Source organism: Equus przewalskii, chromosome 27 (assembly GCF_037783145.1).
Source record: "Equus przewalskii isolate Varuska chromosome 27, EquPr2, whole genome shotgun sequence".
NCBI lineage: Eukaryota > Metazoa > Chordata > Mammalia > Perissodactyla > Equidae > Equus > Equus przewalskii.
The window spans coordinates 40,315,993-40,340,618 of NC_091857.1; the positions used below are offsets into that span (position 1 = coordinate 40,315,993).

At 50.9% G+C, this 24,626-nt stretch overlaps 1 protein-coding gene across 9 annotated transcripts in view; it reads left to right on the plus strand.

Annotated features, from left to right (window-relative positions):
• The window catches only part of ADARB1 (adenosine deaminase RNA specific B1), a 138,179-nt gene that overhangs the window by 109,168 nt on the left and 4,385 nt on the right, over positions 1 to 24,626 (plus strand). For 5 of the 9 annotated variants that reach the window (XM_070597805.1, XM_070597806.1, XM_070597807.1 and 2 more), the window contains 2 exons: positions 4,266 to 4,447; positions 23,642 to 23,820. In XM_070597805.1, the coding sequence (XP_070453906.1) occupies positions 4,266 to 4,447; positions 23,642 to 23,820 (361 nt within the window). The remainder of the gene's footprint in view (positions 1 to 4,265; positions 4,448 to 23,641; positions 23,821 to 24,626) is intronic. The other 4 variants (XM_070597810.1, XM_070597811.1, XM_070597812.1 and 1 more) reach the window with 1 other exon arrangement.

Below are 24,626 nucleotides of genomic sequence, written 5' to 3' on the forward strand. Positions count from 1 at the left end.
CTTCGTGCCCTCTCCGGACACGCCGCCCTCCCAGCATCGTGATGTGCTCACCGCCCCAAAGCCCCGGAGCCCTTGGGTCAGGGGTCGTTGCGCAGGTTTCCGTCATGGAGGCATGGTTCAGTCCTTGGTCGTGGTGATTGACTTGTCCCCAGGCCCCCTCCTCCCCGAGTCAGGTGGGACTGAACTCTCCATCCTCTGGTCACAGGGTTGATTCCCCAGCCACCAGCCCCCGTCCTCCAAGAGTCACCTCAGCATAAACCAGGTGTGGTGAAAGGGCTTGTCACCCGGTGTCCCGCCACAGTGGCCATATGGCCAGAAAAGCTGAGCTCTAGGAATAGCATTGGTGGCCAGAGCACTGCCCGCTGGCTGCAGGCCCCTGCCCACCTGGGCATGAAGAGTCCTGCATGGCCCCCAGAGAAGGCCAGGGGGCAGGTGCCGGGCGAGGCTGGCCTGGGTCCCTCAGAGGGACAGAGCCTCGTCCACAGACTGCCCAGCTGGAGGGGCCCGGGATAGGGGCAGGGGCAGGCTTAGGAGGGAGGGTCATGGTGGACTGGGGGGGCAGGGACCCTCTGCTGCCGGGTCACCAGGTGCTGTCTGTCTGACTGGTGAGCAGTTTGGTGGCAAAGGCAGCTCCAGAAGGCTGCGTGGGGACAGTGATGAGGGCATGGCCGAGTGGGGAGCAGTGAGGGCGCTGGGCCGCGGGCGGAGCAGGGGCCTTAGTTCCAATGACCGCAGCCTCTGTGCTTTCTGCGTGGGGCTGTGGGAGGAAGCAGAGACCCCCCCCCACCCCGAGGACAGATGTTTTGTTTATTCAGAGCTGTGTAGTGGGGTCCACCACCTCACTGTGTAGGCAGAGACTCAGACAGCGGGAGGGGGCAGCTCGCAGTGGGAAGGGAGGCTCAGGTGCGCCCCCATGGAGGCTGTGGCCGGTGAGGGACGCTGGATCAGGGGACGTGGTGTGACGCTGCTCTGAACCCTGTGCTCCAAGAAATAACACATGAGGAAGAGGAGAGAGAAAGTGGCCGGGTGCCGAGCACAGCGCATGAGATGAGCCCGCCCGGCTCCTGTGTGGTTCTTTCTGGGGTCTCCAGCCCGCTTTCCCAGGGAGACTGCTGTGGACCCCTGTACCCTCCCCCGGAGCCAGGGCCAGGCAGGGAGACAGGAGTGGACAGTGGCGGCACCTGTGCCGGGTATCCTGTCTCCGCAGAGGTTCACTGGGGGCATTGGCTGCATCAGCACAGCCCCTCACCATCAGCCGTCATTTTCCATCCTGTGAAGTCCGGTCCTCACGCTCCCTGTGAGGCTCGCTGGCTGGAGCCCATCAGCAGAAGTGGCGGCATGCCAGTCCCTTGCCCACCCAGGGCCTCCGCAGAGCAATCGCGGCTGCTGGAATTCTCTTACGAAGCATGTGTTCAGAATTAACGACTCGTCACAAATATGGGTTTCTGCAAGATCACTGTTTTAAAGTTGGCCCCAGGAGGCTGACTGCAGCTGAAAGACAGGCTACACCGCAGACTGGCTTCTGAATTTGCATAAGAAGGGTGCCCTGTGGTTCCGTAGGCCCTGAATCGTTTCAAGCTTTTTTTCCTAAGATAGGAAAACCTATTTTATTCCCTTTTGACGGGGAGGGAAGGGCCTGTTGTAGGAATTGGAGGGTCTGTCGTTCGGCAGGTTTATTGATCTGTGTGTACCCGGTTCGTGGTGTAATTTCTGGGGTGTATCATGAATAAACAGAGTCTCTGCTCGTGGGGGCTGCATGCTGCTGGGGGACAGGTAATGACAAATAGACGCATAAGTTATGTAGGAAGTTAGCACGGGGGACTTGGTGGGGTACCAAGAGGGACATCCACAGAGACAAAGGGCTGGGGGCTGTGGCCAGGGGCCGCCTGGGGACCCTGTTCCAGGCTGCAGGGGCTGAGGGGAGAGGCTGTGGGGGAGCAGCAAGGGGCCCCCATGGCCCGGACGTGGGGGGGTTGCAGGGAGGAGTGACCAGGCCAGACAGGCCAGCCGGCCCTTGGGATGATGTCTCTTTCTCGAGAGAAGATGGGCAGCGTTGGAGGGTGTGCGCAGAGGGAGCTGGCCTGGCCTGTGCTCACAGGTCGCTTAGCGGCCATCCAGGGATATGCCGCTGGGAGTGGGGGCCGGGTCTCCTAGCGAGGGGCCATGAAGCGGGTGGGGAGGCACTAGCAAGAAGCAGTTCCTGGATCTGTTCTGAAAGGCAGTCCCACAGGTGTGCTGACCACTGGTCGGCGACAGGGAGCAAGGAGGCAAGCGTGACTCTGCCGGTTTGACCTGAGCAACAGAAGACAGAGCTGGGTGGGTCAGGGGTCTGGGCCGGGTACATGTGGATGCTGTTTGCTCTGCCCTACCCCGTTTACCAGCACTGGCCCCCTGGGCACCACCTTCCACCCCCTTCCACGAGATCCCGAGATACAATTGAGGGCGCCATGGTGGAGCCGGTGGCCAGTGCAGAGAGAGTGGGTACCAGGAGGGGGCTCTGAGGCCGGAACCTGGGCCTCACCCTACCCACCCTACAGTCCTCTCCCAAGTCCTGCCAGCCCCCCAGACCTCAGCCCGGAATGCTACTGAAGTCGGCCTCTCCCCCTGTCCCTGCCGACGTCTGCCCGGGGCTGCTGCTGCGGGGGCTCTCTCGGGCCCTGCCTGTGCTCCCTGCCTCCACACAAGGCTGCACCATCATCGGTTCACTGCCGACAGGGCGGACCTGGTCAGTCCCCCTCCTGAGGACACCTTCATTCACTGAGGCGGGCCACTGCCCTGCCGGACGCCCCCAGCAGCTCCTGCTGCCCCCGAGGACAGCCAGCCCCTGCCTCCTCTGGCTTCGTCCCCCACCTCCCGCTGCACCCCCTCCTGGGTCTGGGCTGGGCCTGCCTCCCTCCGTCTGCCTCACAGCCGCCTTCTGGGGCTCAGCATCAGGGTGACCCCCAAAGAGCCTTCTAGAAGCTGGCACCCCTCGTTGTTTTTCATGGAACCCTGCTTTCCCTCAAATTGGTTTCTCCTCAATTTATAATCCTTGATTCATGTGTTCGCCTTTTTCCTGCACGTCCTGCATCCAGACTGCAGGCTGGCTCCAGGGGTGCGGGGACTGTGTCTTCCCTGCCCCATGGACTTAGCGCCAGCGCTGTGGGCGCTTGGATGCAGACCCCCCAAGCTGTGCAGAGCGTGTCTCCTGCCATTCGTGGGGCTCAGAAAGAGAGCAGTGGCTGTGAGACGGCGTCTGTGTTAGAGTTGAAACGACCCCAGATGGTCAGTGGTGTGAGTGGTTAGTGTAATAAACATGGCTGAGCAGATGCTGTCGCCTCCCACCCCCGCCCAGTGCAGTCAGGGCCGGGTCACCGCTGCCAGCCCCCCAAGGGGCGGGGCGGGGGCACGGCCCTGGCATCCAGGCTGATTCTCACCTCCACGTGGTCCGCTCAGCTGGATGCAGACTTGTCACACAGGAGAGGAAACAGCCAGGTCACTGTTTCAAGGACGCTTTTAGAGCTGCCATTTTTATTAGAAGTCATAAAATATTTGCTGTCCCTTTTGCTTTTTCTCACAAGAAACGTGGCTCATTGATACCTTTTTAGAACTAATCTTCAGTAAATGTGTCATCGTAGGAAACATAATGGTGAAGATTGTCCCACAGCTTAAAATGTTTAAATAGATTTTTCTCTTTAAAATTCTAAACTGCTAAGTCAGATATTTTTGTTTTGTTCTGTTTTGTTTTGTTTTGAGGAGGATTAACTCTGAGCTAACATCCACCACCAATCCTCCTCTTTTTGCTGAGGAAGACTGGCCCTGAGCTAACATCTGTGCCCATCTTCCTCTGTTCTATGTGGGTCGCCTGCCACAGCATGGCTTGATGAGCAGTGCATAGGTCTGTGCCTGGAATCTGAACCGGTAAACCCCCGGCCGCAGAAGTAGAACCTGCGGACTTAACCACTGCACCACCAGGCCGGCCCCCTAAGTCAGTTATTTTTAATCACTCTCTTTTTCAGTTGGTCGACATAAGCAGGCTGTTGGGTGCTGTGCCAGTTGGTGTTAGGCTCAAGATGGGCGCTCCTCCCCCACTGAAGGGGCGTCCCCTCTCCTCCCCCGCTGAAGGGGCATCCCCTCTCCTCCCCCGCTGAAGGGGCGTCCCCTCTCCTCCCCCGCTGAAGGGGGGTCCCCTCTCCTCCCCCACTGAAGGGGCATCCCCTCTCCTCCCCCACTGAAGGGGCGTTCTCTCTCCTCCCTCACTGAAGGGCGTGTCTCCTCTCCTCCAGGTGGAATGTGGTGGGCATCCAGGGATCCCTGCTCAGCATCTTCGTGGAGCCAATTTACTTCTCGAGCATCATCCTGGGCAGCCTCTACCACGGGGACCATCTCTCCAGGGCCATGTACCAGCGCATCTCGAACATCGAGGACCTGCCCCCTCTCTACACCCTCAACAAGCCCCTGCTCAGCGGCAAGTATCTCTGAGTTGCTTGCTCCGTCTCTTGTGGGAACCTTGTCCTGCGACCTCCAGGTTCGCGAGTGAAGTGCGGTGGGGGAGCTGCCCTGAGAAGTCTGGGCCCTTCTCACAGGATGAAAAGCGCAGCCTCGGGGCCTGAGGGCTTTTCAGTGAGTGCCTCGCAGGATGGCTCTCTGACTGGCTGAAAACCTTGCTCTTCACGGAGAAACTACAGCCCAGACTGGGCGCCTCCGTGTTTTATTTCACTCATGCTAACGTGTGCAAGTCCTGCCGCAGCCACAGAGACCGACAGCTAGCAGGCGTGGCCTGGGCTGCCCAGCCTGCTGTCACAGTGCTGGGCAGCCACCACAGAGCCTGCCCGCTGCAGGCACGGGACGCCACACTCCTGGGGGAGCCTAGGATGCTCCTAGGTTGTTGGCAAGGTAACTGAAATGTGCCCGTGACGGTGGGCGACGTTTCAGTGGTATGAGCGTGTGTGCCCGGGACAGGTAGATGACGTTTCAGTGGTTTGAGCATGTGTGCGTGTAACGGGTAGATGACGTTTCAGTGGTGTGAGCTTGTGTGCCCGTCATGGGCGGGCGACGTTTCAGTGGTGTGAGCGTGTGTGCCCATGACGGGCGGGCGACGTTTCAGCGGTGTGAGCGTGTGTGCCCGTGACGGGCCGGCGACGTTTCAGCGGTGTGAGCGTGTGTGCCCGTCACAAGCAGGTGAGCTTCCAGCGGTGTCTTGCACTCGCCCTGTGTTACTGGTTTGTTTGCTGTTTCCTTTTAGAATTTCATGGCCAACAGTAAAGGGAACAAGAGCTTTGAATTCAAAAGTCCCAACTTCTCAGTTCACCCTTATTTAAAAGGACAGAGTTAAGGTATTTTTATCCTTTTGAAAATATCGTTTTACTTCTTTTAAGCTCAGAACTAAAACCATAATCCCACACTAACACGCGTGCCTTGGGTGTGCGTGTGCTCTGCCTTGTCCTGTGGTGCTTGGGTACTCGCACGTCTTAACTGGAGAAAAGCAGTGTGGAATTGTATTTGAAAGCATGTCTCTTAGAGTACATAAATCAAGTAGGAATGGGGAAAAACAGAAGTTGTTTCAGATCAAAATTTACAACTCCCTAACCTTAACGCATTGTTTTTTAAGAAAAAAAACCATAGCCTCTGATAAAACTTGATGGTGGGTAAGTTGCAATTATAGCATCCACGTCTTTTGAACTTCCACTGGAAGATACAAGATAAGCATGAGATTTTTGTTGTGTGTTGGCTTATGAATTTCTCATGACTAGGAAAATAGTTTCCCCTATTTGGTCTCTGTGTTCTACATTTGAGAGAAGAGTGCTGTGTTTAATTTCAGCTGTCACCTGGCTTTTATAGTTTCAGACACTGAAAACACTGAATGAGAAATACGTGGCACATGGGAGATGCTCCAAAATAGTGCTGATCAGTGCCTTGTTGAATGGTACGGTCTAAGCTGCTTGCACCCATAACTAAAGTCTGAAAAGAGAGGATCATTTTGCTAAAGGAATATTCTAAGATACTGAAAAGAGAGCTCATTTATAGGGCAAACTATTTTTTATTATATCATGTGTATATGAAGTGCATGGATAGCTATAAGAAGATACTGAAAAACAGCATTTGCAAGATAAAAACCTCAAAGTCGTCGATGCCAATATAAGTTTGTTGAAAATGTGAAGTCTATAACAAAATAAAAGGATCTACTCTTCGTTCTCCCTCCCTAATACCGCTCTCATCCCAAAAGCCACAGCACACAACCATGCGGTTTTGGCAGCGTGCCTGCCCCTGGCCATCTGTGCCAACCGGTGGGCAGCCAAGAGCCTGGGTCAGAGCCGGGAGGCCAGGCCGTGCTGTAGCTCCACCTGACTGGCAGCTTCTGTGCCACGGTTTCTTTGTCTGCCTCGTGAGGGGGAGCGGACCCGGTGCCCTGCTTGGTCCTTCTGGACGAGTGTGTTAGAATTCTACGAAATACAGCACAGCACTCGAGTTTCAGGAAGCGGAGTGTTCCTTGCATGCTCAGCCAGTAGACAGCGCCACTCTGCCATCAAAGTCTATTTCCAAACGCAAACTACTTGAAATATCTTACTGTGGATCAATGGTTTGTTTTGGAAACCGTGGGGTTTTGTTGTTGTTTTTCCTGGAAGAGTGTTCACATCGACACAGCCAGTATCTTTGGAGAAGACGTGGGAGGGCGCTCCCACGAGGTCAGCAGGGCACAGCACAGAGGGACGCGGGCGAGCCACGGGGCCGAGTGGAGGGAGGCTGGATGCTCTCCCTCGGTGGACCAGCCCAAAGTCGGGCTGCCCAGAGAGCTGAAGTCTAAGGGAGATACTCTCAAGGATTACCAGAGAAAAGGAATCAATCGGGACAAGTCTGGAGGGGAGAGAGTGAGGTCTTAATAGACTTGGGAGCTCACACTCCTTTCGAGTGGGCCCAGGGCACAGCCCTCAAACTTTCTTAAAACAGAGGTCTTCCGTCTAACAAGTGACCCCGACTGTGGAGCAGCCAGGACATTGGGTGTTTCCTTCTGGTCCTCTTGCTGTGCGTGCGTGGCGTGTTTATCACAGTTCAATGCACAATTGTCACAGATCGTTCCCGTGTTAAAGAGAAGGATGTGTGACAGCACCAAGAGAACCATGGTACCCTAAGGGAGGAACAAAAATGGACATGAATGCAGCACAGAGAATGACGGAATTAACTAAAACAAGATTACCCCGAACTGAAGCAACTCGAGACAGACTTTAGTAAAAGACTGAGCAATGTTAACGCTCTCAAAGTTAAGACGAGAACAATCGCATGTTCATTTCAGCGTAAAAAGTGTGTTTTTACTGTAAGGAAGGCTCTTGGTGGCGAGCTGTGAGAGGTTTGAGCCTTGGCCGTGAGCGCCCCCGTGACGCCCTCGCTGGCCCTGGGAGGGGGCCCCTCGAGCTCGGTCCCGTCCTCTTTCCAGCTGAGTTTCAGAGTCGGCACCTGCAGGGTTCAGAACAGTTCCCGCTCTGATTCACGTCCACTGGCCCCGGAGTCTGCGTCTCTCCGTGGCCCAGCTTGCTGTGCAGGCACCCGAGAGAACTCAGGGAGAGAGACGGTGCTCGCCTGTCCCCACACCCTGGCTCTAGGCCCATGTGGCACCGGCTGCCCTGGGGTGAGGCCCCCACTCTGCTGGTTCCACGCCAGCAGGGGAGCAGATCCTGATGGATCCAGGCTGAGGGGGGCTCTCCGGGAAGATGGTACAGGACTCAGAGACGCGCGGTGAGGGGATGCTGCTGGCATGCCAGCACAGGACACCCATACGCCCTGCGCGTGGAGAGCACCTGCCTGTTTGTAATAGTTGGTAAAGAGCTGGCTCTGGTGTCAAGATTGCGAAGCCTTAAATGAGAGGGAGAGAGGACTGTGGATGAGGGTGAGCTGTGTGTTTTCCAGGTCAGACTAGGCATCGGGGACACGGGGAGAGGAGCCAAGGGGTAAAGTCGGTTCTCTCCTGCCCAGGGTCTGAAGAGGGAGTGACCGTGCCACATGTCCTTCTGGAGCAAAACGGCCACCCGAGGGCAAGAGGGCTGGGTTGGAGCCAGTGTACAAAGTCGTCTTCCTTTCGTCTCCTCCACTTTTTGCCCATTACGACTTCTGTTTTTCCTCCGCTTACTCTTGTTGACTAAATTGTCTCTTTCTCTTTTCCTCTCGGGTGGTTTGGGAGTCCTGTGTCTTGCTGCTACTTTACCAGGTAGTTACGCTTAATTTCTGAACAAATATATTTAAACCACTTGAAAAAACATTTCAGCATCAAGAATTAATCGGTATTCATAAAGATCCCCACCCAAGAAAAGCTAAAACCTCAGGCTGGTTTTTCCTCTACTTTCTTTCCACTCTCATCCTTCTAGATTCTGGCGTCATCGTGTTAGAAACTCTTTCAAAAATCCCTTTAATAGCCCCTCAGCCCCAGGATCAGCGGTTGTTCAGACAGACGGAGGGGCCAGCCGTTTCCCTGTCGTCCTCCGTGTCACAGGCACCCCTCTCATTCTGTGTCCGGATTTGTTTTCCATTTTGCTGGAATGCATCCTTAATTTAGGAGGCAGAGTAGAGCTGTCTGTTGGTTGGGTTTTTGTTTGGCTTTTGGGAGAAAGCTCTGTGTCTCGACGCTGCCTCCTCGGGCACCGTGTCTGACGGCCCGCACGCGTCCAGCTCTGTCCCCCTCAGACTCCGGGCACCCTCGTCGCCTTCTGTCGTCAGGGCCGCCTCGATTTTCTCTCCTGTCTAGGGACCCCATTTTTGTTCTCTCTCCGGTAGCATTAAATTTGTCGCTTTCCCTTAAAATTTGGAAATTTCAATGGAGGAAGCCCAAGTGTGTGGCTGGTTTTCCTTTTTTCCTGCTTATTACTGTGAACGCTTTGATGTGGATAACTGAGTCTTCATCAGAGATTTTCCTCAGTTTTAGCCTTTATTGTGCGTTTTCTCCATCATCTCAGGAAGTTCTGAGCAGAGCCCAGAGGTCTCAGTTGGTGTTTTCAAACCCCGAGTTCTTGTCTAAGGAGGAAGTCTTCGTTGGCTGAGGGTTCTGCGTGCAAGGCCTGGGAACCCTGTCCGGGATGATGAGCAAGCAGGATGGGGCAGGTCTGAGCCTGCGGGAGGCTGTGACCCCTGGGGGTCCCTGCTGCCTCCTCGGTCCTCGCCAATGCCCCTCTCGCTCCACTGGTGCCCTTTATTCTCAGCTCCCTGGTGGCCTCTTTTAACAAAAATCAGAATGACCATCTCAAAGGCTGTCTTCTCTCAGCTTAAATGACAGGTTGTTCACAGCTTTTTGGAGCCTGGGGGGGGCATCCACAGACACGGAGGGGCCCCCGAGGCCTGGGCCGCCCTCACCATCTGGACCAGGCTGCCTCCCACGTCACCTCCTCCTCACGTCTTTGTTCACCTGCAGAGGAAGCGCCGGTTGAGTTGAGGTTGTAAACTACACCTTTTCCTGGTCAACTGGCAAATGACTCATAGCTTCTGTGATGGGTAAATAGCTGTTACCGTTCGTTGTGTGTCTACTTCATGAATGGCGAGGAAACGCAGAAATGTCTTTCAGAGGGAAACGGGAGAAACTGAGCGCCGGCTGAGTTTGCTGCATTCTTTGCTCGCGTCAGTTGTTGGGCCAATTCACAGTTCCTCCTCCTTTTGCTCTAAAAGCTCTGATGGAGCGCACTTAATTCACCACAGCAGACGGACTCTCGGTGCCAGCCAGGCTGCTCCTGCTCTCATCGGGTTCTGCTCCACGGCCTGTGATTGTCTCGTTGCCCTAGTTCTTGTTTTGCAATCCCGGAAAGATAATGTCCTCGCTGTGCCAGCCCCACAGCAGTGTGGGCTCACAGAACTGTGCTCTCGGGACCATTCGGGGCTTTCTGCCCCAGAAAAAGCAGATGGTTAGTTTGGAACCTCAGGCTAGCAATTTTCTTTTTGCTTTATTTTCTCCATTTTTGCTAAAGATGGCACTTCAGCTTAAAATATAAAATATATTTGTACTATTAGTGTCTTATTTTTTCAGCTAGTTAATTGACCGTTTCTAGTTTTAATGCAAAATGTTGCAATTTTGAATTGTAAGTACCCTTCAACAGTAATCCTCTTTTTGACCTCATTGTAGAGAAGTAATGGGATTGCAAAGGCCGATAACGTGATATCAACATTATCCATTTACTCATGAAAGATTCAGTCCCATTACGGTCAGAGATTCCCCACCGGTTGTGCCTGAACAGGTCCCCTCCTTCTGCCCCCAAAACCCTGGCTCTGGCTGCTTGAAACACAGTGGCCTTGAACGAGCTCAGTGACAGCTCGGTGACCTGCAGGGGCTCACTGCAGCCCAGGCAGGGGCCGGAGGGAGAGGAGGCGAGCTAGTGACAGCCACCGCAGACCCTGACGGAACCAGTGCAGAAACCTCAGAGCGTAATGTAAGAGCATAAGGCCCTGGCCGCACGCGGAGAATCAGTAACACGAGAAAATGGTGCTGCCAGGGGTATGTTGAACTCCTCATAATGCCATGGCGTCCCATGACCCTGTGACATCTAGGGAGAAGCCAACTGTTTCCTCTGCAGGGGTCTCACCAGGGCGAGGCTGGCTTAGCCCTGTGTGTGGTTAGGGCCCCCTGCCTGTCCCGACGGCCGGGCAAGGACCCAGCTGCACCTCTGGACTCTTTGTCTAGAAGGGCATCTGAGTCCTGGCTGGACAGGGCTCTCCCTCCAGGCTCTCCCGGAATCAGAGGCGCAGCCAAGGAACAGGCAGGAGAAACCATACAACCTGCCTGTATTAATCAACCGAGCTTTTTATTCTCAAACTTGAGTGAACAACCGTTATCAAACTTTTGAGGGAAATAAATAAACAGCATAAAAGAGAATAATCTATATGAGAAAATAAAGCAACTGAGAGAAAGTAAAAATGCGGAGAACGTAAGAGGATATAAATAATAAGCTTTATTAATACGTGTAGAGTATTCAGTAAGTGCAAAATCAAATATTAACTTGAAGGTCTAGAAAATATTCACTCAACAAACGTTGTTTGAGTGTGTAAAGGCACTGTTCTGGGTGTTGGGATGTGGAGTGAACAGAACCCCTCCCCACCATGGAATTTTTATCCAACCAAATATTAATGAAGCATTAGGACAAAGTGATAGTTTTCCGATATTCAAGGATTCAGAGGATTTATCTCCAACGTATGTTTCTGGAGAGGAAAAAAAAAATATGAGGCTACTCTAGCAAAATGGGAAAAACATCTAAGAAAGAGAAAAACAAGGGATCTAAGAAAAAAATACCTTGTAAATCCAAGAATACAGTAGTCCGTCCTTATCTGGAGTTTCACTTTCCACAGTTTGAGTTACCCACGGTCAACCACGGTCCAGAAATATTAAATGGAAAATTCCAGAAATAATTCTTGTTTTGAATCGCATGCCATTCCAAGTAGCATGATGAAATCTCACGCCGTGCCGCTCTGCCCCACCTGGGACGTGAATTACCTCTTGTTGGATCCCCAGCCATCAACACAGTCTGCCCCTGACATCCAGCCACGGACATCGTCGCGGCTACAGGACCCGCCTCCTGAACTATCGTCAGAAGGTCGGTAGTAGCCTCACGCTGTGTCCTCCCCTGGCTTCATCTCGTCACGTGGGCATTGCGTATCTCACCATCACGAGAAGAAGGGCGAGTGCAGTGCAGTAGGACATTTAGAGAGGCCGCTTTCACATCACCTTTATTACAGTATTTGTTATCATTGTCCTGTCTTACTATTAGTTACTGTTGTTAATCTCTTACTGTGCCTGATTTATGAGTGAAGCTTTATCGTAGGTGTGTGCGTACAGGAAAAACCACCGTGTCTGTAGGGTCCATACTGTCTGTCCACGGTTTCAGGCCTCCACTGGGGGTCTTGGAACGTGTCCCCCACAAATAAGGGGGGACAACTGTGTGATGAAAAGGACCACTCAGCGGCAAGCCTCAAAAGTAGCCGCTCCCAATTAGAGTGGAGGCTCATTCCAGAGAGCTCGAAGAAGAATGCTTTCAGGAGAAAATCGCCAGAGAAGCTGGATGCTCTTTATGAAAAGGTGGAGGTAAATGCTGCTTTTGTGAACAACAACAAAAAGGAAAGGGAAGTGGAAACTCCAGGAAACCTAAACCTATTCAGGAAAGGGACGGTTCACTTCGAACGCAAACAAAACTAAGACGTGCTGGCCAGCTTGACGTGTCAGCTCGACTGGCCGTGCGGGCCCCAGGTTGAACATCCTCCCTGGCTGCCTGTGAGAGGTGTTTCCAGAGGAGGTCGCATCTGAGTCGGCGGGCTCAGTGAGGCGGATGCTCTCCCCAGCGCGGTGGGCACCGCTGAGCCCACTGAGGGCCTGAATGGAACAAAAGGGGAGGCACGGGGAACTGATCCCGTTTCTCCTGCCTCGCTGATGGGACCAAGGCGTCATCTCTCCTTCTCCTCCTGGCAGACAGGGACTTGCATCCCGGCGTCCCTGGTTCTCAGCCTTCAGACTCGGACTGGACCACACCTCCGGCCTCCCCCATGGGATGGTCTCGAGCAGCGGCTGGGAGACGGGCAGAGGCTCCGCTGTGGGTGCTCAGACATTGGCCTTTGGGTAACTCACTGAATGATGCGGTGAACGCCTTGCCTTGAGGTCTGTCACACTGCCCTGCCCTGCGTCACCTGTCGCTGTCGTGAGCCGTTAAATCCAGACACATCAACGGTACGGGTTACTGTCTCTGCCCACAAGGCACTGGAACTACAAGACAGCTGGGAAGGGTTGAAATGAAAAGCAAACGCCTCAGCCACTTGGAAGGTAGACTCTCTTCAGGAATTCTTACATCAGAGGAGAAACCAGACCTTTACCTGCTGACCGTTTAGAGTACACATGTCAAAAGTGATGAGATGAGGGGCTGGCCCCCTGGCCTAGTGGTAAAGTTTGATGCGCTCCACTTCAGCAGCCTGGGTTCTTGGGTTTGGATCCCGGGTGCAGACCTACGCCGCCTGTCAGCCATGCTGAGGTGGCAACTCACATAGAAAGTGGAGGAAGATTGGGACAGATGTTAGTTCAGGGCTAATCTTCCTCAGCAAAAAAAAAAAAAAAAAAAAAGAGACGGGGTCACAGTTATACTTAGCAGAATCGTGGCCTTGAATAAATGAATGACAATAAGTGAACTGAGCATTTGGTCCCCGAAATTGGGAGGGAAACTACAGCAAATCTAAATAGGAAATACAGGAAGAAGAAAATAGAGAAAACAAGACAGAGGAAGGGAGGGAACAATTCAGGAAACAGGAGAAAAGATTAAAACCAGTGAGTGAAAGGAAGAGGTGTTGATATGAAAGGACATTAAACAGATATCCTGCTGTCACGGGTGAGCAATGTGAGCTCAGACAAGATGACGAACAAAGGGGTGGGGCATATCTCCAGAGAAGCAGGTATCGAAATTTCAAGAGAATTCTCTGTTTGACTTGAATGCTCATAAATTTGAAAATCTCAACAACAACAACAAAAGGATCAGTAAGAGGATGTAAATTATCAAAAATTAACCCAAAAAGACATACAAAAATCTGGCATAGGAAATTTCCAGGGAAGACATTGAAAACGTTTGCAACAAATTACCTTCCACATTCACAGACAGTTTGGCCAGCCTGTCAAAGAGCCCGGATCCCCACCTCCAGGCAGACTTTCCGGAGAAGAGGCAGTTGGCCCCATCCTGATTCTAACACTGGACGAAGAGGCTCGAATGGAGAGAAAACCACAGAACAGCGTCACCTCTGACTGCAGATGCGAAACTCCTCGATGAAAACCTAGAAAATCAAATTAAGCAAATACCGGGCTCTAAGGACAGTTAGTTTCCTACCTGTTAACATAGCTCACCATGAACAGGTTGTGAGACAAGGTCCCTGACGCCCCAGCACGTCACGGAAGTCCGCATTCAGAGCGTGTGTGCGTGCGTGTGCTCAAGCGTGCCCGCACGTGTGTGCGCTGGGGGACGTGCATTAAGATGGCGGCTCTCGTCTGGGAAGGAAGAATTACGTGGGGAGGATTTGAGAATTCTTATAGGGGCTTTTAAGTCCTTAAGAATTACTTGCCAAGAGGCTTTTTTTTTTTTTAAGACAGCAGCTAGGGCCCCACCCCAAACCTCCCCAGTCAGAACCTCAGATGCAGGACACACGTGTGCTTACTCTTTAAATTTCGTGTCTGATTCCATCTGCTCGGAACCACCGAATTCATCACGGTGGCTGTCTCTGGGGTTGTAGCTTTAATTTTCTTCTCTGAGGTTTTTGTGAATTTTTGCAACTTTCCTCAATGAGCAAGTATTACTTCTTTTTTTTGAGGAAGATTAGCCCTGAGCTAACATCTGCTGCCAATCCTCATCTTTTTTGCTGAGGAAGACTGGCCCTGGGCTAACATCCGTGCCCATCCTCCTCTACTTTATATGTGGGACACCTACCACAGCATGGCGTGCCAAGCAGTACCCTGTCCACAGCCGGGATGCGAACCCGCGAACCCCAGGCCGCCGAGAAGCAGAACGTGCAAACTTAACTTTTGCGCCACCGGGCCAGCCCCACAAGTGTCACTTCTTGATGAGAACAATATTTTTTCTTTTTAAATTATCCTGTCATGTTCTTTCAAAGCTTTGCTGAGGTGTGTATAATTGACATGTAATAAACTGTGTATTTAAAGGATACAATTCGATACGTGTTGATCTGTGCAGCCGGCACCACAGTGAAGATAATGAACCTGTCCGTCACCCCCAAGGTTTCCTAGTGCCCCTTGGGAACTTCTCCACCATCCCACCCCCAGGCAACCACTGATGTGCTTTCTGCCAATGTAGATGTTTGCATTTTCTAGGATTTTACAAAAATCTCAGATTTTACAAAAATGATGTGTACTGTGTACTTTTTTATCTGGCTTATTTCATTCAGCATAATTATTTTGAGATCTGTCCATGTTGGTTGTGTTTATCAATAGTTCATTCCTTTTCATTGCTGAATAGTATTCCACTGTGTGGATAAACTATAACTTGTTTATCCACCAACTGTCAATGGCATTTGGGTTGTTTCCAGTCTTACAATCACAGATAAAGCTGCTAAGAACATTCTTGCAGGCGTGCCTCATTTTATTGCGCTTTGCTTTTTTTGCACTTTGCAAATATTGCATTTTTTACAAAACTTTTCTCCAGCAAAAAGATTTCAACTCAGATGATGGTTAGCATTTTTTTTTAGCAATAAAGCAATAATTAACGAAGGTGGATGTACGCTGTTTTTTAGACCTAATGCTATTGCACGCTTAGTAGACTAAAGTGTAATGTAAGCATAACTTTAATATGCACTGGGAAACCAAAAGATTCTTGTAACTCACTTTATTGCAATATTCGCTTTATGGCGGTGGTCTGGAAGTGAACCTGCAAATATCTCCGAGGTCTGCCTGTACAAGCCTTTGTCTGGACATTTACTTACATTTCTCTTGGGTGAATACCTAGGAGTGGAAAGTCTGGGTTATGAGATAGGTGTATGTTGAACTTTTTAGAACATTGTCACACTTTTCCAAAGTGGTTATGCCGTTTTACGTCCCCACCAGCAGTGTGTGAGAATTTTAGTCCTTCACGTCCTGTGGACACCTGGTATGTGCGGTGGCTGAGACATTCTAACAGGTACAAATGCTGTTACATTGTGGTTTTAATGTACATTTCCCTGACGACTAATGAAGTTGAGCATCTTTTCATGTGCTAATTTGCCATCATACGTCTTCTTTAGTAACTGTTTAAAACTTTTGCACATTTCTTATTGAGTTGTTTAATTTCTTACTACTGAGTTTTGAGAGTTATATATTCTGGATACGAGTCCTTTATCAGATATATAATATTAAAATGTTTGTCTTTTCATTCTATTAACAGCGTCTTTCAGAGACGGAATAATTTCAGTTTTGATAAAATCCTGTTTTTCTTTGATGGATCGTGCTTTTGATACTGTATCACAGAAATGTTAGCCTAAGTCAGCGTCACAAAGATTTTCTCCTATATTGTGTTCTTAGAAATTTTACATTTAGGGCTATATTCCATTTTGAGTTAATACTTGTACAGGATGTGAGGTATGAATTGAATTTCGTTTTTTAACATATAGGATATCCAGTTGATATAGCACATTTGTTGAAAAGTGCATCCTTTCTCCGTTGAATGGCTTAGTCAAAAACCCGTTGGCGTATATAAGCACAGGTCTGTTTCTGGGCCCTGGTGTTTTCATCTCTTCGTCTTGGTGCCGGTGTCACTCTGTCACGATTACTGTGGTTTTACCCTAAGTTCTGGGGTCAGGTAGAGTTAGTGCTCCAACTTTGTACTTCTTTCTCAGAGTTGGTTTGGCTGCTTAGGTCCTTTCTGAATTTCCATAATTTTATAATCAGCGTATCAATTTCTACATAAAAGCCTGTTGGATTTTGATCTATCCAGATGCCTTTGATTTCTGTCTTCCCTCGTTGTCCCTGGACAGGCCCCCAACGCAGTGTTGAGCAGAAGTGAGAGCAGCCGGCTGGTCTCGTGTGTGGTCTCAGGGGAAAGCTTTCAGGCTTCCACTGTTAAGTATGATGTTAGCAATAGGTTTTCTCATAGATGCCTTTATCAGTTTAGGGAAGTTTCTTTCTATTCCTAGTTTGATAAGAGTTTTTAATCAGGAATGAATGTCGGATTTTGTCAAATGCTTATTTCTACTTTATTGAAGTGATCATTTGGTTCTTTTTTTGGTGTGTTAATATGGTGACATTGATTGATTTCTTTAAATATTAAACCAACCTTGCATTCCTGGGACAAACCTTATGTGGTCATTATGTATTATTCTTTTTATCTATTTATGGATTTGACTTGCTAAAATTTTGTTTAGAACTTTTACATCTGTGATATACTGGTCTGTAGTTTTCTTTTAATGTCTTTGTCAGGTTTGGGTGTCAGGGTGATGCTGGCCTCATGAAATGAGTGGAGAAGCATTTTGTCCTCTTCACTTTTATGGAGGAATTTGTTTAGATTTGATGTCAGTTTTTCCTTAGACAGTGGGTAGAATTCACCAGTGAGGCCATCTGGGCCTGAGGTTTTCTTTGTGAGGAAGTATCTAGAAATTCAATTTCTATGATAAATATAGGACTACTCGTGTTATCTAGTCTTCCCTGAGTGAGCTTTGGTCATTTATGTTTTTCAGAGGATGTATCCATTTCATCTCAGTTGTCGAATTAGTGGCATAGAAGTGTTCATGACGGTCCTTTATCGTCCTTTCACTCTCCGTGGGATCTCTGGTGATATCAGCTCTTTTTCATTCCATATGTTGGTGTTTGTGTCTTCTCTATTTTTTCCTGATCAGTCTCGCTAGAGGCTTACCAATTTTATTGATTGTCCTCTAAGAACTGACTTTTGGTTTCGTTGATTTTTTTCTGTTGTTTTCTGCTTTATATTTAAACAATTTCTGCTCTGAGCTTTATTGTTTTCTTTTTTCTGCTTGCTTTATGTTTCAATTGCTCTTCTCTTTCTAGTTTTTTAAGCTGCTAACACAGGTCATTGTTTTGAGACCTTTCTTTACTGCCTTCCCAGCATTTCACAAATTTTGCTAAGTTATCATTTTCACTCATTTTTAAATACTCTGTCCCAGGGGTTATTTAGAAGTCTGCTATTTAGTTTCAAAATATTAGGGGATTTACAGAGATCTTTCTGTTATTGATTTCTATTTAGTTTCACTTTATGACTTGAATCTTTTTACCTTTATTGAGATTTGTTGTATGGACCAGGATAAAATCTTTGTAAATGTTTCATGAAAACTTGAAAAAAATGTGTGTCTGCTCTTTCTGGGCAGAGTATCTGTGGATGTCAATTAGGCAGAGTTTGGTTGTATTGTCTCTTTTATGTCCTTACTAATCTTCAGCTTGATCCATCAGTTATTAATAAAGGAACATTGAAGATCTCTTGACTATGATTGTGCTTTTGTCTACTTCTCCTTCTAATTTTTTTCATTTTTTACTTCATGTAGTTTGTAGCTCTGTGATTGGGTACATAAAAATGTAGAATTGTGGATTTCTCTTATAAGTTGGCCTCCTTTATCATTATAGAGTGATCTTCTTTATCTCTGGTAATACTCTTCATTTTGGAATCTGCTTTGTCTGGCATTGCTGTAGCTTCTCCAACTTTCTTTCTGTTAGTGGTGGCACAGTACATCTTTTCCCACCCTTTTATTTTAAACTATTTTATATTGAAAGTATGTTTCTTGTAAGCAGCATATATCTGGATCTTGCTACCCCCCGCCACTCCTGACAGTCTCTGCCTTTTCTTGGGGTGCTTAGACCATTTATGTTTATTGTGATGACTGACATGGTTATGTTTAGATCTGTCATCTTGGGACTTATTTTCTATTTGTTCCATATGTTGTTTTTTCCCTTTTCCTCTTTTTCTTCTTTTGCATTAATTATATTTTATGATTCCATTTTAACTCCTTCTTTACTTTTTGGCTATAACTTTTTATTTTGTTGATTTAGGGTTTGTTTTGTTGTTTTAGGGTTTACAGTATGCATCCTTAACTTATCACAATCTGCCTTCAACTGGTAAACAGCTTCACGTGCAGGATAAGAACCTTACAATAGTGTACCTCTGTTTCTCCTCTTCTGGCCTTTGTGTGGTGTTGTCATGGATTTAACTTTGCATCTATTAAAAAATCCCACACTGCAGTATTATTTTTGTTTCAACAGTCAGTTCACTTTGAAGGAGATTTACAGTTTCTGGTGCTTAAATTAGTCCAACAGCTTGCTGATTTTCAGGGGGTTTATTTTTTCCAATCTCTTTCTCTGTGTTTCGTTCTGGATGGTTTCTGTTGCTGTGTCTTCAAGTTCGCTAATCTTCTGCAGTCTCTATTCTGTGGTAATGCCATCACGGGTGCTTCTCCTCTTAGACATTGTAGTTTTCATCTCTAGAAGTTTGTATCTAACCTTTTATATCTTCATACGTTTGTTGTGTCTTCTTGTGTTCTGTGTGTGGGTGTTAGGCCCATTCCTTCCAATCCTTGCAGGTGGTTCTCCCCAGCCTCGAGCGCTGTGTGCGCTCCGCTCAGCCCTTGCTGGTCTCCAGGGCCCCTCTGTGCCACTCTCTCACCTCTGCTCCTCTGTCCTGTGGGCACTCCATTCGAGGAGTCTGCAGGCTCTGCCGGGCTCCCCTTCCATGCACTGCTGCCTGGAGACCTCCAAGGGACTCACCTGGTGTATCCCATCCCTCAGGAGTGGCTGTCCTCCGTTGCTTGATGTCCAGGGTCTTGAAGACCAGTGTTTCATGTGTTATGTCTGGTTTTCTGGATTTTTTAGGCAGGAGGGTATCTAGAAGCTGTTACTCCATCTTACCCAGAAGCAGAAGTCTGGACTTATTTTTGACTCACAGTAACACACTGATCCTTGCTGCTTTACCCTCCAAGATAAACTACTTTTACAACATACGCTTGGTCATCCAGGGCAGCTGGTTTTATGGGACTGTGACTGAGTGAACGCTGGGTCAACATCTCCACGTCTTAGTCAGATTCCCTGGAAGGCAGAGACTGAGGTGGATTTAAGGTGCCTGGCTGGGGAAGGGCATTCAGGGCAGCAGCGTGGACGACTGGAAGGGAGGCAGGAGAGATGTGAGAGGAAAGGGTCCTGCATCCGCTGCTGCATCAGGACAACGCAGCCTGTGTCTGCTCGACGGGCGGGCCGAGCTTCAGGGGGCGGCTGCCGCACGCGTCGTGGGGAGCCATACTCCCAGAGAAGCTGCCCAGCGCCTCTGGCTGGTCATCCTGCCCTTCACGCCCCCATCCCTCACCTGTGCTGCCATGTTCCGTCGAGGCAGATGTGTGGGAGGCTGGCCTGCCTGGCTGCGCGGTGGTAGCCCCAGGGAGGGAGCGCCTGGCAGCAGGGATGTGACTCTGGAGAGGAGTGGGACACCCCAGAACCATGGTGCCCACCGGCCGCCTGTCACTGCCTACCGTGACGAGATGGCGGCATTAGGGACCCGTGCCGTGGAGATTCACCGCCCCGCGACGGCAAGGTTGGAGCCCTCTGTCCCGCACAGGGGAGGACGGCCACACTGGCTGCAGGATTCCCACGCAGGGTCTCGTGCAGCCACATGGTCTGCACTGACTCCTCAGGTCTCATCCAGAGATGCCGTCACACAGCTCATCTTGTTTACATCAGCACCATCAGAACTCAGTGAAGGTGTGAAGCCTTTTAAGGAAACATTACAGCCGCCTCTTCCCAGTTCTTTTCATCTGCAGGGAGTGGAGCCGTAGGTGGGCTGCCCTCTGGCTCCAGGTGCCCAAGTCTGGCTCCCTTGGGGGCGGTTAAGCCGTCGGCTCTACCTGCTCTGCTGGGTCAGTTCCCTACTCCTTGCTGCCGTGTGGTTCTGGAACGAACACAGTTTTATCAAAATGAGGTGACAGCTAGAGAAAAAGGAGACACTTTGTCTTGGAGATTGTGCAAAAATTCAATTTTTAAAGGACGAAATTTAACCTAGGAGTCGTGACTATTAACTTTTTACCCAGATCCTTTAGAACTATTTAATCCTTACAAACTGAAGAAGAAAAACCTTTTCTGTGATCCGGGGCCTCTCGTGAACAGCGTTCGGGCACCCTGTGGCCTCTGGGTTCACGAGAACGTTCCAGCTGTGCTTTTATCGAAGATGCTCTTAGGAAGGTAAGTTGTCGAATGCGTTTGTGCTTTCAGTTTGATTTTCTGCTTTTTAAGTGTTTCCTGAGCTATATGGTAAATGAGTTTGCTAATTGGCCTGTTATTCCCTGCTTCTCAGCCGACGCGTAGTGGTGTGTTTGTTTGGTGGTTTACGGTGACATTTTCACAGGATTAAGTAGGAAAACTCTTTCAGCCAACTGAGCCTGGTTTGCCTGATATTTTCAGTGCTTGTGTACAACACAGCACACACACGCAGCCCTGCCACCCGCTGTGTGTACCCATCGGGAGTATGTGCATGGGTCACCAGAACACACGGTCAGAAACACTCCCGTGCTCACCCTTCAAAAAAGCCAAGTACTAGGAAAAAGCCAAGCGAGGAAGCGTGCTGTGGCGTCTTCCCACCGGGAACCTGTGCGGCTGCGGGACGAGGCGGCCGCCATGCTGTGCGGAACGGGGGTGTGTCTCACTCACGTAATCTCGACTGAAAGATGGCAGACAAAGAGGAGCACCCGGATATGAGCATCCGTTTACATCAAGTCCAGGGTGGCAGCGCGAGTCCACGTTGCTGGAGGGCGGCGTGGCGGCTCCGTGGGGCAGGGGCGGTGACCACAGAGCCAGGGGCCCCGGCCGCCAGGGGCTTTGTTCATGTACCAGATGCTGGTTACGGGCATGCACACTCTGTGAGGAGCCATCAAGCTGTACACTTGCTATTTGTTATGCTTCAATTGAGATACTTAGGAAAAGTGAAATGATTAAATGCCCACGTCTTAGAATGAAAAAGTGATTCAGCAGCTTAACGGGAAAGGCAGACACCTTGGACGCACCCTGAGGCTTTTCTCAGAATCCGGTCTCTTTCATATCGGGAAGGACCTACAGGTTTCTGAGCTTTAAGCTGGGTGGATGGAAGGGCCCTGTGTTGAGACTGAGGCTGGCGACATTGGAGGGGGGCAGGCAGGGGGCGCGGGTGAGCCGAGCCAGAACCGACCGTCGAGGTTGGGGACATTGGAAGGGGCAGGCGGGGGGCGTGGGTGGGCTGAGCCATTTGAGAGGACAGTGGCTAGATGAGTCTGACATTAGAGGACAGGTCTGGCTGGAGGCAGAGTTCGGGAGCTCATGTCTTTGTAAACGTTAGCAGGTCAGTCCTGTGACCTGAGGGACAGTGGGATGGTCTGTACCGTCTGCTCCATCTCTGGCGCGTGTCTGCCTCACACCAGCCTCGTCAGTGTCATGGACCGGGACCTCCCTGAGCTGGGATCTAAGTCATTTAACTTCCAGACTCTTCACTGGGTCTTTGAGAAGGATTGTGTAGAGCAGACGGTCCCAGAGCCCGTGGCTGGGCAGCTAGACTGCGCCCCATGGCGCTCAGAAAGATCTCAGAGGCGGCCACTGTGGCCTGTAGAGCAAAAGATTATAGTGGAAACCAGGCAGCGTTGTGGGTGGATGGACAGAGGACGTGCACCTTTTAATCTGCACCCTTCCTGTAAACAGATAATTATTTTTCAAGCATCCATTTAGTGCGTGGTAACCCTGAGTCACATTCTGACTCACTGTGAAGTCTCTGGGTTAGAGACAATGTAATACCTGGGGACACTGGCTGCTGACGAGCGTGAGTCCTCTCGGGACCAGCAGCAGCTTCTGGTACCCTTAGGTGTTTCCTCCACGTGGGAGACGAGCATCCCGCTGCCTCTTTCCCTCCTGGAAGCAGCAGTCGGTGCGGCGATGCTTGGGAACCAGTTCCTGCTCGGGGAGGAGCTCCCCGCCACCGTCCACAGGGTTTGTGTTAAATGCCACGGCAGCCCTTTGAGAAGCCCCAGCAAATGCTTATTACACTTTCTGGTTTTTTAAGGAACAGCCCCTACTCGCCCTGAGTGCTGAGGCTTCGAGTTCACACACGCACCAGCCTGAGACCATGGAGGTGCAGGCGGGCCGGCCTATCTGAGACCAACCGCTCCCCTGACCGCCCTCCGCGCTCACCCTCCGGGTGGGGTTCCGTCCGCCTTACAAGCGCACGGACTTCACATTAAGCACACATTGTCCCTTTTAGTAAATGTCCCAGACCTCCGTGGCACATAGATGTGAATTTCCTCCCTTTGCTGCCTCATCCTACCTTCAGACGACCCGCAGGGCTGCCCTGGAGAAGTGAGGCCTCTTTTCGTGCTGAAGCTTGAGATGAGATCTCCACACTCTGAGCCAGGCCTGGTGGCCAACCTGAGCCAGCCAGACCTGCTCGTCTCGGCTTTAATCTCCTGTACGAGAGAGGGGTAAATGGCCACTGGAGCAGATGAAGAGCAAGGGGGCGGGAGCGGAAGCCCCGTGGAGCTGGGTTAGCGCCCCGAGCTGTGGAGAGCGCGTGCGGCCGTGCCCAGACCTGGGCCAGCTCCTCTTGTAGGCATGTTGTAAAGACTCTCATCCTTAGTCTCTTCCGATTGGGGTGACCCATATCATCCATGTGAATGGATTATCAAGTCCGATATACGGATGGGGTTGTCTGCGTTAATTCTCAGTTATCTGAGTGTCTTTTCAAAAACTTTCAACCCCACGAAACGAGCCTTAGAGCAGTTAAGACAGGACAGTTTAAATGTGGTAAGAAAACGCGTGTAGGCTTTTGTGAGGAATTCGGATTTCTTGTATCTTGGGTGTAGCACCTGCGGGGCGGGGTGGCCCAAAGGCGCCTGGCCCCTGGCGTGCAGGGCGTGAGCAGCAGAGCGGGTGTGGTGCACTAGGAGCAGCCCCGCCAGCACGACTTTGTGGGATCGCGAGTTAATCCCAGTAGTGTCTCACCCATGTATGCATGGACCATCAGATTTCTGGCTCCGCTGGCCTGAGTGACCTCAGAAGTGCTGTGAATTTGCACGGTTTTAGGTTTCTGTGGACCTTCTGCCCGCCTCCCCAGCACAGAGAAGCATGTTTCTGAGCAGCAGAAGGTGGCAGGGGCCCGACGTGAGCCCGCCTGGGCCGTGTGCACTTTTTGGGCACCGAGCGCTATGCTGGGCTCCGCGTCACCTCGCCCGTGTCTCTCTGTTCCAGGCATCAGCAACGCAGAAGCGCGGCAGCCGGGGAAGGCACCCAACTTCAGCGTCAATTGGACGGTGGGCGACGCGGCCATCGAGGTCATCAATGCCACAACCGGGAAGGATGAGCTGGGCCGCGCCTCCCGCCTGTGTAAGCACGCGTTGTACTGTCGCTGGATGCGTGTGCACGGCAAGGTACTGAGGTGCCCTCGCGGCCTGCGCCGGCCCCACCTCCCCACAGCTTGTCCGTCCTCTCTCTACCGCTCCCGTCCGCCCCGCCGCTGTCGTCCCCATGGCCCTCCTGAAACCTCTCTGTTTCTTGGTGGTTTTCAGCTTAGAGTCTGGCCTGGCCCTCCAGATCCTAAAGCAGCCTCGGCCGCGGGGGCAGTGTCTTCCTTCCCCCCACCCTGGAATCTGACCCGCCTCCCCTGCCCCTCACGCCTCCTGGGGGAGCGTCTCGCCTCAGACCTGAGCATCCCAGGAAAGCAGAGCCGGGCCCAGCAGCTGGGTAGACCCGGGTTCAGTTCAGCCCTCCGGGAAGGCTGTTGACATCCTTTTGTCGGAGCAGAAGCTTCAGGGCCCTTTTTACCCCCAAGTGAGATCTTCTGTAGTCGATCAGTGTGTTGCCAGTTTTCGTTTATTTGTAAGCCAGTCGATGGCATTTGTTTATCTTGAAGCTGGCGCTGAACTTGGCATGGGAGGACAGACAGAAGGTGCCGTGTTCGGAGGCCCTGTCCGCACAGGTGCTCGCACGGGCCGGTGGACTCACGTGTCACAGGCACGGGTTCGCCAGCCCTGGGAGGCAGCGCCGCGGGGTTCTTAGTGTGGTAAAATGTGCAAACGTCAGAGGTGTTGCTTTTTAAATAGCTGAAAACGTTAAGATGAAATCTGGCTCGACTGTTTGTGGGTTGCCAGAAGCACTTCCTAGGACCCGGGGTCTCCAGCTGCCTGCTTAGCCACAACCCGCTCCTCGGGGACGAGGAGCAGACCCTGAGAGAGGG